The sequence below is a fragment of the Oppia nitens genome, unplaced genomic scaffold (genome assembly GCF_028296485.1).
Source record: "Oppia nitens isolate AA-2021 unplaced genomic scaffold, nextdenovo-longstitch-racon4-pilon3 scaffold7_pilon_pilon_pilon, whole genome shotgun sequence".
NCBI classification, from domain to species: Eukaryota; Metazoa; Arthropoda; class Arachnida; order Sarcoptiformes; family Oppiidae; genus Oppia; species Oppia nitens.
In genome coordinates, this window is record NW_026533251.1 from 1,016,066 (window position 1) to 1,036,008 (window position 19,943).

At 21.6% G+C, this 19,943-nt stretch overlaps 3 protein-coding genes across 3 annotated transcripts; 2 read left to right on the forward strand and 1 right to left on the reverse strand.

Moving 5' to 3' along the window:
- Positions 1–1,045: 1,045 nt before the first annotated feature.
- On the forward strand, positions 1,046–7,007 carry LOC128963325 (NDP-glycosyltransferase YjiC-like). Its single transcript, XM_054309829.1, has 4 exons — positions 1,046–1,550; positions 1,616–2,323; positions 4,169–4,586; positions 6,992–7,007. The coding sequence occupies exons 1-4, from the start codon at positions 1,046–1,048 to the stop codon at positions 7,005–7,007; spliced, it is 1,647 nt and encodes a 548-aa protein (XP_054165804.1).
- A 6,648-nt stretch (positions 7,008–13,655) lies between these two features.
- LOC128963377 (uncharacterized) lies at positions 13,656–15,900 on the reverse strand. The gene is made up of 2 exons (XM_054309880.1): positions 15,584–15,900; positions 13,656–13,907 (listed from the first exon to the last, which is right to left on the reverse strand). The coding sequence occupies exons 1-2, from the start codon at positions 15,747–15,749 to the stop codon at positions 13,705–13,707; spliced, it is 369 nt and encodes a 122-aa protein (XP_054165855.1). The 5' UTR covers positions 15,750–15,900; the 3' UTR covers positions 13,656–13,704.
- Positions 15,901–18,131: 2,231 nt separating this feature from the next.
- On the forward strand, positions 18,132–19,778 carry LOC128963327 (uncharacterized). The gene is made up of 2 exons (XM_054309830.1): positions 18,132–18,186; positions 18,718–19,778. The coding sequence occupies exons 1-2, from the start codon at positions 18,132–18,134 to the stop codon at positions 19,776–19,778; spliced, it is 1,116 nt and encodes a 371-aa protein (XP_054165805.1).
- Positions 19,779–19,943: the final 165 nt, after the last annotated feature.

Genomic DNA, 19,943 nt, shown 5'->3' on the forward strand with positions numbered 1-19,943 from the left:
TAATTTTTACTGTTTTTAATGTCTTATAAATTTTTCAGAATTTTTCTATTTTTAGAAATATATCAAAAAACATAATTTAAAAATATATTTTATTATCTCAACTYTATATGACTTAAGTTACATAATTACATTTAAAGTATTTATTTTATATAAATTTATATAACTTTTATTGTTAAAAGTAAAGTAAAAAAATAATTTAYATCATATCTTTATTATATACTAATAATTATTAATTTGAATGTATTATACTTTGTATGATAGATTGCACTTTAATGTAATTAATTTTAATGTTTAGTTTATTAAATTCTTGATTATATTTTAATTAAATAATTGTCTAATTAAGCATTCATTCTATTATATATTATTAAAACTATTTTATTTATAATGTGATTATATTAATTAGTTATTTTTTGTTTAAGATTACTTTATATAGGTTATAATATTCTACTTTGTATACTGTAATTATTTTTGATAAGATATAAAGTATTAATATTTTTATGTTTTTTTGAAAGGTTGTTAGACTTTGTCAACAATTAATAAAATTAATGTTTTTAAAGATAATTTTACATAGAAGTTGTTTATGGTATGATTTATTTATATTTATTGTTTATTTTAATTTCATCACATGATTATTGCTTTAAATATTATTTATAAATATTATTATTTTGTTTAAAAATAAACTATAATATGCATCTTAATGTAAAATAGTGATTTTTAATTATACAAAAATAAATTTTGTTCAAAAAAATGCAAAAAATATTTAAATTATATTGCAAAAAATTAAGCTATATTAAAATTTAACAAGGATATTATTTTTTTATAATTGTTATATAAACAAAGTACCAGACAATCAGATTAGATATTTTTAGTTTATTTATTTATTATTTATCTATTATTTAAAAAATATACACAAAGTATAACTTTTATATTATACTGTATTTCTTTAATAAAATCAGAATTTCTAAATAAAAAATCAAACATTTTTAATAAAATTACAAATTATTATTTCATATATACTGTATTACTCTATATACACATAAATAAGATGACAATTAATGGCAAACTGGATATACTATTCATACCGTTTGTAGGCATCGGTCACGTAAACGCCTGCATCGGTATTGCAGAAGTGTTGAGCAATAGTGGACATAGAGTTACGTTTGCCATCAGTGAACAGTTTGAGGGTTTGCTACAGAAGTATGGTTTTCGTGAATTACTGCTACCAGAAGTCGAGGACAGACCTAAAGATGTAGATCCGGGATTAATTTTGGCCGATATTTTCCTTAAATTGGGTAATGTTTTCGCCGATTTGTCGCCATTAGAGAAGATCAGCCAACGAGGAGTGGGTATGAATATGCGTGTCGAGTATTATATCAAATTAGACAAAACCATTGATGGACTGCTAAAGATGAGCAAACCTGATGTCATAATACTGGATCAGCTCATGTCATTGCCGTCGGTAGAAATATCGGGCATACCGTATGTCTGGTGTTGGAGTACTAACCCATTGCTTATGGTTGACGACGAGAGGACACCGCCTTCTGGATCAGGTATTTGTTAATTTGAATCATTAGGTTTACGGTTAATACTTTGTTATGTWTTATTCAATCAAAAGGTTTGTCAGCTTTCGGTGATAGCAATGATTGGAAAGTTTTTCGTGAAATAAGAGACAAAACATTTAGAGACGCCTGGAATCGATTCAACGATTATGTACTATCAAAGGGTTGTTTACCATTAAAACCATACGCTTTTAGCAACAGATCCCAGTGTCTAAACATTTATGGTTATCCTAAAGAGTTGGACTATTTAGATATCAGACCACTGCCTAAAAACTATATACGATTTGATAATCTTAAACGCGAAGACATTCATTCATCGTTTGAAATACCGGTACAATTGAATGGTCGTCCGGGAAGTCTTATCTATTTTTCGTTGGGTTCGATGGGCGGAGTGGACGTCGAAAATATGCAACGATTAGTGTCCATATTAGCTAAATCACCTAATAGGTTTATCATTTCGAAAGGACCCAAACATAACGAGTACACATTGGCTGAAAACATGTGGGGCCAGAAATCGGTGCCACAGATACAGGTGCTGCCAATGGTAGACCTTGTGATTACACACGGCGGCAATAATACCATTACCGAGACTTTCTATTTTGGTAAACCAATGATTGTAATGCCATTGTTTGGGGATCAGTACGACAACGCCCAGAGAGTTGAAGAAATGGGATTTGGTTTCAGACTCGATGTCTACAAATGTACTGAAAAGCAATTGTTAAGYGCTATCGAACAGCTTCTGGAGGACAGGGATCTAAAGGAACGTATGATTCAGATATCAAAAAGAATTCAATCAGAAAGTAGTATCAAACAATTGCCACAAATTATTGAAGATTTTGTTAAAAATTTTCAAAACAATAAAATATTATAAATTTATTAAATATGTATAAAAGTAAAATTTTTTTTAAATCAGTTTATATCATATTGTCAATAATCTTAATTTCGATATATATTTRTAATATTATTATACAATTACAGTATAATCATAATATCAATTTATTTATACTGTACTTTAAATTAATACCGGTATCATTAATTCAATGTTTGTTTCAATATTTTTAGTTTTTAATAAATGATTGAATCAAATTGAATCAAAAAAAACCAAAATTATTTATTTAGAATTGAAAATAATTTTATTAATTCTATATCTTTTAAGATTATACAAATTTATAAAAAAATTACCCCCTTCCTCCCTCCCCTATGTTTGCATGTAGTCATTAAAGTTTTTGGTTATATATATTAACAAATTTTTGTTTGTTTAACATAAAAATGATTGAAAATACAGTTTTTAAGATTTTGAAAATAAAAACTACTTTAGATGGTATAATATTAAYAAATTTTTTCTTAAAGTTATTCATTCATAAATATAAAGCACGAAATGGCTATAAATAATTTTTAAAAATTATATTTAATATCAATAATAATTTATGTGTTAAAGCATTTACTAAATTGCTAGAATCTTATTAATTTTATTTTTTTAAATAAAAAAACCAATTTTTTGAAAGTTTTGTTTTAATTGAATTAATTAAGATTGTATTTTTTAATAAATTAAATTAGACAGTATAGACATTTTATCGTAAGTTATAACATAAAAYAAAATAAATATTAATTATATAGAATAAAWTTTTTTTATATATTATTAAATGTAAATTTTTGATTTCATTTTGTTATTTATTATACAATATAAATGTAAAACTAAATAAATTATTAATATAAGTATTTTGTTTTTATGATCCACAACTTAAATGTAAACAATATACTAAAATAGTACCTTGCGCATTTGGGTTTAATCTATAATTTGTGTCTAAATATTTCTACAAATAAAACTTGAAATGTATGATAATTTAATAAAACATAACTTGTTAAACTTTATACTTTAATTTAATTTTAGTATATTAATGTTTTATCATGATAATATCTKTCTACAGTTATCTAGTTTTTTAACTTAATTTTGTTTTCGTCTTTAATTAATTTAATTTAGTTTCATAGTAATATAGTTTGTTACTATTTATATGAGTAGACTGTACTAAATCAATATATATAATGTGTACTAAAGCAGTATATGTGCTAATATAGCCAAAGTAAAGCAAACAGATTTATAATAATATTTTATTACTGACTCTTATATAAAGTATATATCATTATTTGAGAGCTTTTTCTCGCTATATGTTTGCATAAAATACCGATTTTGCAGAATATTTTGTGCTTTTATTATTATAATTATTATTTATATATATATATATATTTATATACTGCATATATGTATATTTATATACTTAAATTTTAATATAGACTAGTTTATACGGTTTATATATACATATAATAATAATAATAATATATCCACACAAAATTTATGATACAAATTATATGTGAATTAACCATAATTACAAAATATAATATATATTATGTTGTTTTGATATAATATWTTGAATAATTTAAAAATAACGGTAATTATACTATCAATTTACTTGTGAAACTATAGTACTGTATATATTTGATTTAAAAAATTAAATCCCTTTATTACTTACTATCTTTTTATTAAAGTATTGGGTTRTAAATGAACGACAAAATTATGGCTAATATAACAACAACAACAACAACACAAACAGTGACCAGAAATGATAGCGAAATATTTGATATGTTATTMACAAATATGACCACAAATATGATGACAAATATAACTGGAAAACATGACGTACCAGCACTGGCAGCAGTGACCGGTTTCTGGAAACAGTTACTATTGTGTACACTCTATTTGATTACATCTTTGGTTGCCTTTATTGGCAATCTTTTATCAATACTTGTGCTACTAATAGGCAAACGGTCGTCACCTGAGCTCAAAAAATATCTCATATGTCTGTCAGTGTCGGACCTATTGATGGCCTTGTTTTGCATACCGTTTACGTTCACTGACTTTATGTTAGGTCATTGGGTTTTGCCGCACGTTTTGTGTCCATTCGCACAGTTTATCACAATATTTTCGTTGTGCGCTTCGGTAACGACTTTGTCGGCCATTGCCGTTGAACGGTATGTCCATTATTTTCATTAATATAATTTTGATTTTAAACTATCATTTAAATCATTATATTAAAAATAAGTAACTTTCATAAAATATTATATTAGTATTTATTATTTTTTAAAAATAGTTATTTAATTTAAATAAAAATATATATATTAAATCTAATTATTCGATATATTGTATTAATATTGTATAAAGATAATGTACAGCATTTTTATTGGAGATATCTAACTAAAATACTCAAATTTAAATCAATCTAATATAATATAAATTTAAATATCTATTGAATATATAATACAGTAGAAAAACTTTTCTTATGATTTAATATAATACTGCTGTAAAACAATACTAAAAATCATATTCAAAAAATTAATTTATCTAAATCTAATTTAACATAACTCTTATTGAGATTATATTAAATTTTATAATATGTTACACAATATTAGTGTATATATAAAAATTCACAAAATAAATATCAGAATATTCTTGACACACAACCAATAAAGTGTTTGTCATTTATAAATGTTAATTTATATTTAAAAGTTAACAATAATTTCATATAATAGATTGTATTTAAAAAATAATAAAATTTTAAMTTAGTTATTGTCATTACAATATATCAATTAGATAAAGTTATTGAAATCGATGTTATTATTATTAGTTTTTATTGTACGTAAGTATATAATATATAAAAGAATATAGAATAATAAAAAAATAATAACATATATACTACAGTATATATATATATATATATATGTTATTATTATTATTCTTGTTGTTGTGATATGTGTTTTATTTTTTAATATTTATAAAACTTAATACATTAATTATTATGAAACTTTTCCATTAATATATCTTGTTTGCTTTATGTTAATATTATATTGTTTAATATGTTAAGTAATATATAGTTGATAAGTTTGAAAAGTGAGTATCAAATATTTAATTTATAACTTATACTTATAGTACATGTATATGCATTATAATATATTGTATTAATATTATCTTACTGTATAATATTTTTATGATATAAACTTAACAATTTAATTATGATTAATATAATTGTATTGATATAGTTTTGAAACTCTTTGAAATAGAATTGTTAAAACCATATACTGTATTAAAAAATTTAAAAAATTACACTTAAAATGTTAATAATTATATTAATTCATTTTATTATAATTTTTATTATATTAATAATTTGTTTAATATTATAATGTATTAATTATAATAATTATTATAGTAAAAAAATTAGTTAAATAATTGATGATATTATATAATACTTTATAAACAATTTAATAATATTATTTCATAATCATGTTTAAATATTTTATATTAACATAAAATAACAGCATTTTGAATAAATATAATATAAATATATTAATTTATTACTTTAAATAATAATAATAATAGAAATAATATTATAGGAAAATGTATTATACTGTATATTATTTCTACAACCAATATAACACAATTATCTGCAAATAATAATATTATTTGAGTTTCTAATGCATTACTATACCTTTTATCTAATCTAACAGTAGTTAATAAATTTAGAAATTGTAATATTATAAAAATCCCAAAATTSAATACTTATTTTTAGAAAAAAATCAAATTATTTAATATGTTTATTGTATTTCTAAAAGGATATTAAGAGGATTTTTACTTAAATTTTTTATAATCAAATATAGAAAAAATATTATATAAATACTTATTTAATCAATTTATTTCAAATACTGTACATAACAAAAATATAATATAGTATATATTTATTTATATATAATTTATATTATAAATTATATTGATTTTCAAAATTAAATCATTGTGATAATAATTTATAGCATGATTTTTAACTATAACTATAAATAACATATTACAAAAAAATGTAATATTATTAAAGATATAACTTAAGATTACGTTAAGTTTATTATTATTATTATTATTGATAAACGAAATGTTTAACAATATAAATGAATTAAATTGATAACAATTGATATTAAAAATAAAATAGTTTATTGTTTGTTATTTATCACAATAAAGTAGTACACAAAAATTAGTTTACAATATGTGATTTAACTTTACTCTATCGATAATAATTATGAAAATATTAATTATTGATTTTATTAATTATTGTTTTAATAAAATTGATTTTTTATAATTTAATGTTATAATTTTTAAAATTATAATACTTATATATTAATTATTTTTTATTAGCCATATTGAATTATAAAAAATTATTATAATTAATAAAATCAATAATTAATATTTTCATAATTATTACGATAGAGTAAAGTTAAATCACAAATTTTTGTGTCAATTAATTTGTCATGTGATATTAAATAATTTTTTATAATTCTCAACTCTGTAACAATATATATAATTTAATTATTGATAAATTATGTTTGCGGATTTACAGATCCACACTTTCCTAAAAACATCTATTGATAATTATAATGTCACCAAAAAAATTTCATAACATTTGATCTCAGGGACGGGTGTTTTTTTCAAAGTTTGATATTTTTTGTATACCTCCCAATAATAAAAAAATTTAATAACTATAAAATTATTGGTCCGATTGATTTAAAATTTAATATATATATGTAAAATTATATTATTTATTAAAATATATCACTTAAAATATCAATTTCCAAAATTTGCTTAACCGCGCCTGCTACTTTTAAGATACCGTATTTGTTGTGTGTATAATATAAAAGATTTATTTGTAGCACATATTATTTTTATAAAATTTAAAATTACAAAAGATTGTCTATAAAGCCTTGAATCTACAATAATATGTCATATAATTAAAGTTGATTTATTTTTAATGTTGTTGTTGTTTACGTTATATATTGATAGAAACATTACCCTATAGTTAGTAACTAAAAGTTTTGATAAGCATATTTAATTAATAAAATGTTAAATATAATTAATATTTGTATATTGATATATTTTATGCCATTATAATTTATAATTAATTTAGCATTAATTATTTTAATAATAATAAACTTTAGTTATAATTAGCTAATTATATAAATTATTAATTTATACAATTATTGTTAAATAGTTTTAAAATAAATTCTTTGATAAAATGATGACATTATTCAAAAATAAAATAAGACATTTAAATATTTTTTTAATTTGTAGTTTTTAAAGTCAATTTATACAGTTCAATTATTTAAACATTGCTTTTAATAAATTATAATAATACAATTATATTTTAAAAATAAATATTAGATGTTTAACAACATTACTCATAAAAAGTTTTCATTATTTTGTATAATTAAGAATTTATTATTGTATATTACAATTAAATGTAAACATGTTTACAGTATATACATTTTAATTAATTTTTTATAAAAATAATTATSTTAAATTGTATTGCAATTATTGTTTAAATATTAATGATTAAAYTGATTTTATCAAAATAAAGCTGATTTTACRATTTTCATTTAATGCTAAATTAATTAATGTAAAAGAATAGTAAACTTATATAAAAATCTGATATCACTTTTAAAGGATTAAAAATCAAAAATAGTAAATCATTCAAATTAATTTACAACAGTTAAGCTAATAATCGTTTAAAAATTATATAATGAATGTTTAAAATGTTAGGMATTTAAATATAAATTTAAAAAATAATATTTTTTTATTATGTTTTTACGAAAAWAATTGTTTGACAAGATTTACACTCTAATGATYTCAAAAGTTGAGTAAAAGGTTAATTTATTTTAAAAATAGACCATGTAGTTTTTTTTAAAAAATTAATACCAACTATATTATGTCTATTGTTAATGATAATGAATATTTAATATCACAAAATAAACAAGGTAGCCTATTTTTTCAATTAAGTATTAACTCACTTTTGAGATCAGTATATTATATATTTTTAAAATTTATTTAATCCATTAAAGATTTTTTATTTTAAAAAACTRATTATTGATATATAAATTTTTAATCAAATTTTATAAAAATAACCAATGTAAAAAAATATTTTTTTAATGAAATAATAATAATAAATATTTATAAGTAGGGTTAGATCAGATTTCGTCCCTCGTTWTATAWACTAAAAGTTCCTTATGTTCCCTGCTMAATTCATAGGAAATCTACACATTTTATTATAATGTTTGTAAAACAAMTATATTAAAYTGCATTYTAAGTTGTATAGATAAATAGTMTGACTAAAATTATTGAATTTACATTTATTTTTAAATATTTCAATATTTTTTACAAAATATACWAAATWTTGTTACTATTTAATAATTTAATATATATTTTCTCTTGATCAATGGGAGGGAAAATAAAATATTTTTGGGAAAATTGGTGGGATTTTTAGGGAACTTCCCTCCCTGGGAATGTTGATCGAACTCTAGTTATAAGATAAGCTTATATTATATGATATTATACCAGGGTTGCTATAAGGGGGGGTAGGGAGTAAAACGTCTTACCCCCCCCCTGAGATGGAGAAATTTTGGCTTTTACACCCCCCTGGCATGAAGCCAAAAAGTTAGGGGGCCCCCTACCAAGTTTTTTTAAACTAAAATTTTATATTAAACAAAAAAATAAATATTAAATTAATTTTAATATAAATTAATAGCTTATGTATAGAAAATAAATAGATAAAAATACTTAATTATATCAATTTAACATTATTTACACTAGATGGGGCACTCCACAAGGGAAAAAATAAATTCCCACCAATTTTCAAGAAAATTAATGATATTTTATTTTATTTTTTAGCTGTTTATAAAAGATAATATATATTTTATTTCTTATTAAAAGTCGAAAACTAAAATTTTTAGCATAAATTTTAAAATAATTATATTTTAATATTTTTAAACTTTATATTAAAATGTGTTAGTTATGGTTCAATATGAAATACTATATAAAAAATATTCTTAAATTAATTATTTAGTTATTTAATAATTATTTCTGACCATATTACAGTACTATATCATTAATTTTATAATTAAAATCAATTTTTTAAAACTAAATAATTATATTTTTAATTAATTATAATTATAGTTAATTATATTTATGCATTTCTTTATTTTTTATATTTTTAAAAAATGAATATTATAGGGAATATAGTGGGAATTTAGTGGGAATTTAGAATTTTTATATTAAAATGTGTTAGTTATGGTTCAATATAAAATATTATAAAAAGATATATTGTTAAATTAAATTAATTATTTAGAACTAATTAATAATTATTTCTGACAATTTTATTTTTATTATTATTATTATTAAAACGTTATAATAAATACATTACTATATCATTAATTTTTTAATTAATAACTATTTTTTAAAAACTAAATAATATTTTTATTTAATAATTATAATTATAATAGTTATATATATTTATGCAAATCTTAATATTTAGCAAACATTTTGAGTATTTAGAAATTAAGTTGAGAATATTTTTATTAGTTAATTTATTGGGCATTTATAGGGAATTTAGTGGGAATTTAGTGGGAATTTAGTGGGAATTTAGTGGGAATTTAGTGGGAATTTAGTGGGAATTTAGTGGGAATTTAGTGGGAATTTAGTGGGAAATTAGTGGGAATTTAGTGGGAATTTAATGGGAATTTACTCAAATTTGGCAAAAATTGTTATTTAAAAATGCAATAAAAATGTTCACCCCCCTATACCCCCAAGCTTTTTCGAAAATTTTGCCATTTTACCTCCCCCTATACCCCCCCCCTGAAATCGAAAACCTTTAGCAACCCTGATATTATACCTGTATATAATAGAAGTTTATAGAATTATTTGCAATAGAAAATCATGTTCAAATATAAATTACATAACACTATAGWGTATATCTACAGTATATATATTTTATGTTTCATTAATTTTATTTTTTTGATCTAATAATATAAATTTATTTTATATTTATTAGTTAAACCCACTGACTGTTTGCTGTAATACTATTCAATAATAACTGAAGTTTTTTATTTAGTTTGATCTGATCGTAAAGAAAACATTTTATTTACTTGAATTAACAAAACTAAAAACCAATCTTATATTTAGTATATCCACACTCACTCACTCACTCAGTCAGTCCAATAAAATGATTGTTAATTTATTTTGTTATATTATTTATATATGTATTTTTAGAAAATGATAGTTGTATTAATAATACRAAATATAATACAGTATTATACCGTATAATTCATATATTGTAATCATACAGTACTATAATATAAAAATAACTGTATATTGTATTAATATTTRATATACAGCAGCCGTTAACAAAAACATGTACCATGGTATTTTTTGTCAAATCAATATTTTACTTATATTATAGTAATATTATAAAATATAAATTAACCATCAACAAATAAATTATTACTAATAAACTTTRGTTTACTCCCACTTTATATTCAATTATTTTCATATTTTAAGCAAATGTATACTATTTACTGTATTTATTTTACTAATATATTCATACAATTATCAATTTTAGTAAATGTTTTATATGCGTCTCAAAAATTACTTATTTGTAAAACAATTTATAGCTTTTATTGTATTATTTTTAATTAAAGCATTATTACTCTATTAGTTTTAAATAAATTTTTACAAATCTCATTCATCACAGTTTATGTCTATTTTTAAATTATAGAAATCAGTTTCGTAACAATTTTTTCGATGAATTGTATTATATATTTATAATTTTCTGTTGAAACACTGATATAAGATATACAGTATTGCATTGTTTTTAATAATACTGTATAATACTTTATGCAGTATTATTTATTACAAAAAAAAACAAAATATATTTAATTTTAAATAATTTATTAAATAATTTATTAATGTTAAACATATAAGTAAAATCTTATAATACTAATAATATTGTATTTGATAAAAATAATATAGTTTTTTAATAAATAAAACTTAAGTTTACTTAAATATTGAATATTATTATTATTGATAGATATATGGCAATATTACATCCATTGCATATATCATTTAACAAAACTTATCGGTCGATTATAACGTTAATTATCATATGGTTAATGTCGGCATTACTGGCCTCACCGCAACTATACACTACAAAAACCATATCATTTAAATGGGGAAACGATAGCTACTACAAGTGCCGCGAAGTGGCCAGTCGTCAATACAGTACATACTATTCCTTTATTATTTTTATGACCACTTTTATTGTACCGTTTCTCACATTGCTATACGTTTACGGTTGTATTGGCTTCAAAATGTTTCGCCGACGCATACCCGGTATATACATATACTATATACCAATATATAATATAATATTTTCTAACAAATTTTTAATGTTTGATAAATAATCTAAAAAATAAAATAATAATTTTTTTAGGTCTCAATTCACACGAAACAAGTATTACATTTCAAAATAAGCTGAAAGCTGTCAAAATCAGTGCCGTAGTTGTGATGCTATTTATTGTTTGTTGGCTACCAATACAACTATTTAATCTAATTGTTTGGTATAATCCATATCTCATTATGACTTTATTTGATATCCACTCCTATGTTATATTGTTTTTTACTTGTCATTGGATATCCAGTGCTCATGCATTTGGTCAGTAAATACTTTATTTATAAAATGTTTATAATTTTTTTTRAATTTTAAAATGACATAATAACTATTATACTTATATTTATATATCTGTATATTTGAATAGTTAACCCAATTATCTACTGCTTTATGAGCAACAATTTTAATGTAAGTAATTAAATAATTAGAAAATTGTTTGCACTATTAATTTATTGTAAAATATATTATGAATGAATTTTTAAAGCTAGAAATATTGTAAAATTTGTGATTTTCTCAAAAAAATATTGTCTATTTGTTCAAAAAACATATAATTTTATGCTAAAAATTATATAAATATATATAATTTTAATTAATTAAATTATTTTTACAGAAAGATCTTCATCTAATTGTCAGACATATGTTTCAACGAAACCAAAAACATAACACTTATATACAGAGAAATGTGATGATTGTGACACCAACTGAGGAAAACAGTGTATAATTAAGTTTAACATTAATTTGATTAACATTTTTATATATAAATGACATTAGTTTAGACATTATATACTAATCAAAACAGATATCARAAATGATRTCAACTAAAGATATCATAGATTTTTATGTCCGGTCACTGAGTTTTGAAATTTTTGTGTCTAATTTTATTGTTAATTTATATCAAATTATTATTATAATAATAATAATACATTTAAATTCATTCTGTATAACAAATTATAAATATTATTAAATAATTTAGTTTGACAACCAATATAAATAAGTATTTGTTAAACACTTATTTTTTTATATATATTAGTTATTTTAAAGCATATTTAATTACATATTTATTAATAATTTATATTAAAATACTAAGGAAGCATTTTTTGAGTGTCTATTTATTATTAAACAAAATGTCAATAACATGTATCGTTAAAAAATTATTCACATTTTTATAATAATGTGCGATAAAATCAACTTTAGTGTCTATAATTGAAAATATTAATATAATTTATAATATTATTTTCTATCACATACAATATCAGTGTAAACATTATTAATTATTATGTAATTAATTTTAAATATAAATGTTTAACATGTAATATTTATTTTATGTTTTTTAATCATTTAACCTTACTTATATAATAATGTATAAATGTTAATAATACAGTACTTTAAGACATTAGATTACTTTCAAAAGCTAATTATTAAAATATTCAATATAATATTCAATGTTTAATTCAGTATATTTTTGTAAATTAATTACTTTTCAAATAAAGTCAAATATTTTCAAAAATATTTATTTTATTGCATATTAACGGTTGAATACAAGATTTCAAAAAATTATTTTTTATAATTCTTAATTAAATTTTTAAATCATAATTAACCAAGTTTCAAAAAGATTAAAATAATTATTTTTTTAATTTTTAAAATTATAATTTATGATATATATATTAATATTAATTTTTTAGAAATAATTCATATTTATATATGTTAWTTTAAGTTAGCCTTAATAATAAATATTACATTTAATTTTTTTTAGATAAATAGATAAATATTAAGAATACAATACAATTTTCAAAATATTTTTCATTCATATAGATATAAATAGTATTAACTCTCACTCATCAGTGATGATCGCATTTAGAGCAGTCAATGGTGTAGTCGGTGTCGGTATCCACCAAATGGTTGTCCGGATATGACTTCTTGAATCTGATGCCATCCTTTTGGTCGACAAAATTCATAAATTTATTTTTAAGTGCTGGCATATTGTACGCCATAGTGATAATCTTATTCATATAATCCACTTCATCGCGTGATGTGGGCGACTCTATAGGTGGGGGTGTGATGGGAGGGGAGGGTTCAGATGTATTCAATTTATTGAAGAAAATATTTAAAGTTAGTTTATTAGAATACAGTATAATTTATAGTTATTTTGTTAAGTATCTACAATTATTTTAAGATATAATCGTAACTATGTGTTTAATATTTCAAATGTTTTAATCATTTATTATACTGTATGATATACAGTATAATTATTATATATAACACTTTCTGTTAATATATGCATTATTATAGTATTGTTACAGRTATTATAATTATATAATCAAATTTAATGTTCACAGTCAAGATATTTATACTACCAATTATAGCTATTAAAAGCCCACAGTTATTATGCACAWTAGGTTTTGTTTATATTAATAATAATGTTAATTATTTTAACTTTTTAAAAGATCTTTTTAACAAAATTTTTCACAAAATAACAAAAACAAAATGTAGCCGATGATAATTGTGGTAAAAAACAACTAAATAATATTAATTAATATAATTTTAAGTGACCATAATAATAATAATAACATACAATATATATATAATTTAATGTCATTGAAGTATATTACAATTATTTTTTAAAGTTTTAGTAATAGTTTACTAAACAAATAAGTTGTAAATTATTTTTAAAAAACAATTTGATTTGATTACGGTTTGAAGCAAACGATTTCTGTTTAGTTTTGATTTTATTTTTATGATTTCATTTTGGTTCCGGTTTTTTAAGACTCAAATTTCGATAACTAAACTAATTTACTCACTAATAGTATTTTAAATATTTCACAATAATATAATACATTCAATTATTAATGAATTATTACTATCTATCTCTAAAATGATGAACCGCTCAAATAGATCTATGAATATAATACAAATTTTATTATACAATATAAATGTATTGTTTTTCTAGAAAACAGTAAAAATAACATACATATAGACATATATTATAACTTATCACTTACATAATTATAAAGTGTTCTCTAGAAATACAATACATTAATATAAAACCATTATTTATAAAATAATTTCTTATTAAAACATTATTTACTAAAATACATATTTACTACACTATAATAATTATATTATGTATTTTAATGTATAATAATAATAATACTCTACATTTTACTACTGTTATATACAATAGATTAATATAGTACTGTATTTATATCTACTCTACTATAGAAACATTATATTATAGTAATTCAATATGTCTTTAATAAGTTTTCCCGTATTATTTTCTAATATCATAATATTAAATRTAAAATAATCATAAAGAGTCAATATACGTCACCAATTATTAATGACATTATATTTAATAATAAAGTTTTACAAATCAATTTTTGTTAATATTTAATAATTACTTGAAAAAGTATTGATTTTTAACATTCATTTCTATTAAGTATTATAATTACTAATTAGTCAACAAATACTTATAAAATGCTTCAAAAACAATATTTTTAAATAATTTTTATCAATTTTGATATTATTCATAAATAATTAACAAAAATAAATCAGTATTAACATCTATGACTCAAATTTTATGTTCTCATATTATATATAAAATATACCATAAAAAACTAAATATATATATTTAAATTAATTATTTACTTTAAAGTATATAAAACTAATATTTTTTATTATTATTTAAGTTTTAATTAATTAAATAATTAGAGTCCAAACCTCTATTATATCGTCTTTCAATTAGCATTTTTATAGGCAATAAATTCGAGATCTTTTTCAGTTGACTTTCATCCGATGCCAACACTTGACGACTATTAACAGCTAATATAACGACCAATATTTGTAATGTAATAAACATAACAAATAAAATCACTTTTCTATACATTATGTCTGATAAACTAATAATTATTCAATAATTATTTGACAAAACAAGTGTTTGACGATAAAATCTTTAATTTTATTCAACACTATAATTGTATAATAAAGTCAAAGCGTTTTTTACATAGAGAAGCAGCAAATATAAACTGAATTAAGATTTATTTACTGATAATTCAAATCAAACTAAAGTTTATACAAAATATTAACCAATAAATGATTTTGTGAACTGATTTTTATACTAAAATTGTTGCAAATATTTTTTGCTTTGAGTTAAAAAATCTTGAATTCTGCTTAATTTCGATGCAATATCAGTAGTTGCCGTCTAGTGATAAGTTGATGAAAGTACAGTACATAGTATAATGAAGTTTAAGTAAATTTAAAATTGTTTTATTAATGGTCTTATTAAATGTATATTATATTTAGTTAACAAATTTTTAAAATTATTGAATTGTTTCCAACAATAGATAATTAATCCAAAAAAAATTATTTTATGTGAATGACTATTTAACAAAAAAAATTAGTCAATAAGTCACTTATCACTGGATGTTACTCCACTGATATGCACACAGTATTAGATTTGTTGTTTTTTATACACTTGTTGTGTGATTGGAGTTAATAATAAATTCAATTACCGATCCATTTGTCAATTTAACTTTGACTTTGGGCTCACTATTAACATTCAACTATTTTTTTAAATCAAAGGGGAAAGTGTTGTTTCTATGTTAAGGGGGGAGGGATTAGATAGTCATAAGAGTGTAGTATTATTATTATTAGTCAAAATTTTATTTATCAATTACTTTAGTATATGATAAAACTCGCCTTTAATTATATTTTTTTTAAACTTTTGTGACTTTTACCGACATTTATTTTGTTTAAAAATTTATATAAAATATTAGCAGAAATTCAGTTAATATAATATAATACACATACACTTGAATGAAAATTGTAAATATTAATAGACTTTTAACAATAGGTCTAATAAAATATTTTCTAAAATAATAGTAATTATGTTGAAATTGTATGACGTTTGTGAAAAAAATAACAAAATACTTAAATATGAAAATTTTTAAATTGAATTACTTTTCTTTAAAAAATTTAGTTGACATTTATTTTGATTTACAAATTTATTATTTTTGATTTTTATAAATAAAAAGAGTATACAAAAGTATAATAATTTATGAAACAAACAACATTTGTAAATACTATATAATTTTTTGTTTTTCAAGTAAATAAATACAGTAAAAAWCTTTTATCAAACACAATAATCATCAATAGTATCTACAATATACTGTATAGTAAATGTATTGTACTATTTATATCAAAGTTAATACATAACATATGATATTTTATTATGTTTTAGTATTTGACATTTGTATTGTTTAAATATTATAGTGGTTTAGATTACATTATTTATAATAATAATAATAWTATTATTATTATTATAACTAAAACATTGATTCTTCAAATATTTGGACAATGTAATTTATATATAAATTATATATAGTTTATACCGTATAATATAATATATATGATGATCAATATATTTATATTAAAATGATCTCTACTTTAGCTATTTATTTAATAATAACTTATATTTAATTATCTGGAAAAACAAATATATAAGTGAATCATGAAAATTGATGTCAAATGAAATCCATATTATTAATGGCTATATAAGTCCCAAATTGATAATCCTTATGATATGTTAAACAAATATCATTTTTATGACCAATGTTGCAATAATTGCATATTTATAATATAAATTTTATATACATTATTCTATAATTTTACAAATTTTCTTATATAGTAACAAACAGTTACGACATCTATAGCTAAATGTGATAAAAATAAAAATATCTGCAATAAACATATGCAATGTTTAGAGTGAGACGGCGTTATATGTTATACTGTATTATTATAATACAGTCTGTATAGTGTATACTAGAGACTGAAAACTGACCTGATTTTTCAGGTCAGGTCAGGTCAGGTAAAAGTTAGGGCTCAGGTCAGGTCAGGTACGGGTCCGAACACCAAAATTTTTTGGTCAGGTCAGGTCAGGTCCGAAAATTTTTTATTCATTATTTAAACGACAATTATTACAAAATATGACAATCAAACACAAAATTTATTAAATTATTATTTATAAAATATTTGTATAAATTAAACATAAAATATTACAAAAGATGATGGTTTTGATCTAATAAATAATAACATATTAACTTTATTAGAATCTAAGTTAGATCTACTATCAGTTATCGTTAATCCCGAGTAATTAAAGTTAATTTAGAGAAATTTGTTGCGGGTATAGAATAAATAAAATTGTTTTTTGATAAAATTATTTTCGGACCTACATAGTCAGGTCAGGTCAGGTCAGGTAAATTTGTACCCTATGTTAGGTCAGGTCCGAGTCCGAGATTTTAGGTATCAGATCAGGTACGGGTCAGGTACGGGTCCGAAACTTTTCGCTCTCTAGTGTATACTATCAATCAATTCATACAATGATTATCAATATCTTTATCACTTTAATACACACTCTCTCTACTGTATGTTTACAATACATAATATTCTGTGGTCTATTAGTAGGCGTTAAATTGCGGCACCGGTAGATAAAAACATTTTCTGACCACTTATAGTTACTGTGATTTGAACTACAWGTGCACAAATACATTTAGAAACAGTTAGTGTTATTATAATTACAATAATGTGAACAATTAAATATAGTTATACATCAAAAATTATTTATTTATTCATATTATTTATTTATCATGTTAAAAAATATATAATTGTTTATTTAATGTTGCATGATCAATTTGTGTACATTAATGTCAAGACTGTGGTAATTATATTTACATTAATATTGCTATTTTGATAAATGACTATTTATTTATGTTAATATATTTATATACATTTAATTATACATAACTATATAATATATGATATTTATATTTAATAATTTTTAATCACTATTTGGACAGTTATGCAGCACTACAGGAATCTCAAGATTAGATCCGTATTAACAATACTAACAGTGTTCACAGTATTATGTATATTGTTTTCATTGAACAATCACCTGCAGGACAGTCGTCTACAGGACATTCAGGACAGGATCCATGAGCTGGACTGCGGGAGTCACGTGAATCTCACTTTCGACGAGTTTAATCCCGATGTTATAGACGACGGGTCGTACATACCGTCACCGAAACAATTAGTGCCAAATATAGTTCATTATATTTTATTTACTATTCATGAGATCGAGTTCTCACACTTCGTGTCTATTCTGTCGGTACTGAAGAATCAAAAACCAGACATTATTTATATTCATTGCGATTGCCATCAATTGACAGGTGATTACTGGCCACGTGTTCTACGGTTAGCACAGTTGACGGAAACGCGACTTATTGTGCGATCAATTTTCAGACCTTTCGGCATATTTGGCCGCAAATTCAACAAATTGTGGCTCAATTGGCACGCATCAGACATCACCCGAATTCGTGTGCTCCGGGAGTTTGGCGGCATATATCTGGACAGAGATGTATATGTAGTGAGAAGTTTGAATCGCTTTCGCACACATGAGATGACCATCGATTTCGAGGGCAACGGAACAGTGTTGGCCTCGCAGACACTGATAGCACATAAAAACGCACGATTCCTCAAACTATGGCTACTATCCTATTGTGAATATGACTCCAAGTTCTGGTACTATAATACGGGAGTATTGCCAACCAAAGAGATTATTGAGAAGAGACCCGAACTCATACATCGATTGAACGGCGAGTTTGGCGCCGATTCTGTGGCTTTCTGTCCACTTATATATCATTCGTATTATAAGAATTGGAGGCAAAAGTTTTATGCCTTTCATCTACTTATTAGAGGAGATTATCTGTCGCCCAATGGCTGGTGTTTGGGCGGCAATCGGCCAAAGATATCGCAATTCAATGAACAAAATATTCGTCAATTGAACACAACTTTCGGTGAAATGACKCGCGAAGTCTTTGCCTTTGAAACACAATTAGTGAATAAGCATTCAATTCGTTAATTATATTATAATTTATTGAAACATATTGTTATTGAAATTATTTTTAAAATTRTTACTTAAAAAATGTTATCATAAAAAAATATTCTAAGATATATATATATAATTTTATTGCTTAAATTAATGTTATATAAATTATTTTTATTGAATTATTTATTTGACAATCAT

Excerpts from the sequence above, each read along its gene's own strand:
- LOC128963377 (XM_054309880.1), bottom strand. The coding sequence starts at position 15,749 with ATGTATAGAAAAGTGATTTTATTTGTTATGTTTATTACATTACAAATA. Across the intron at positions 13,908-15,583 it reads TGAAAGACGATATAATAGAG|AGTCGCCCACATCACGCGAT; the intron begins GTTTGGACTCTA and ends CCCCACCTATAG.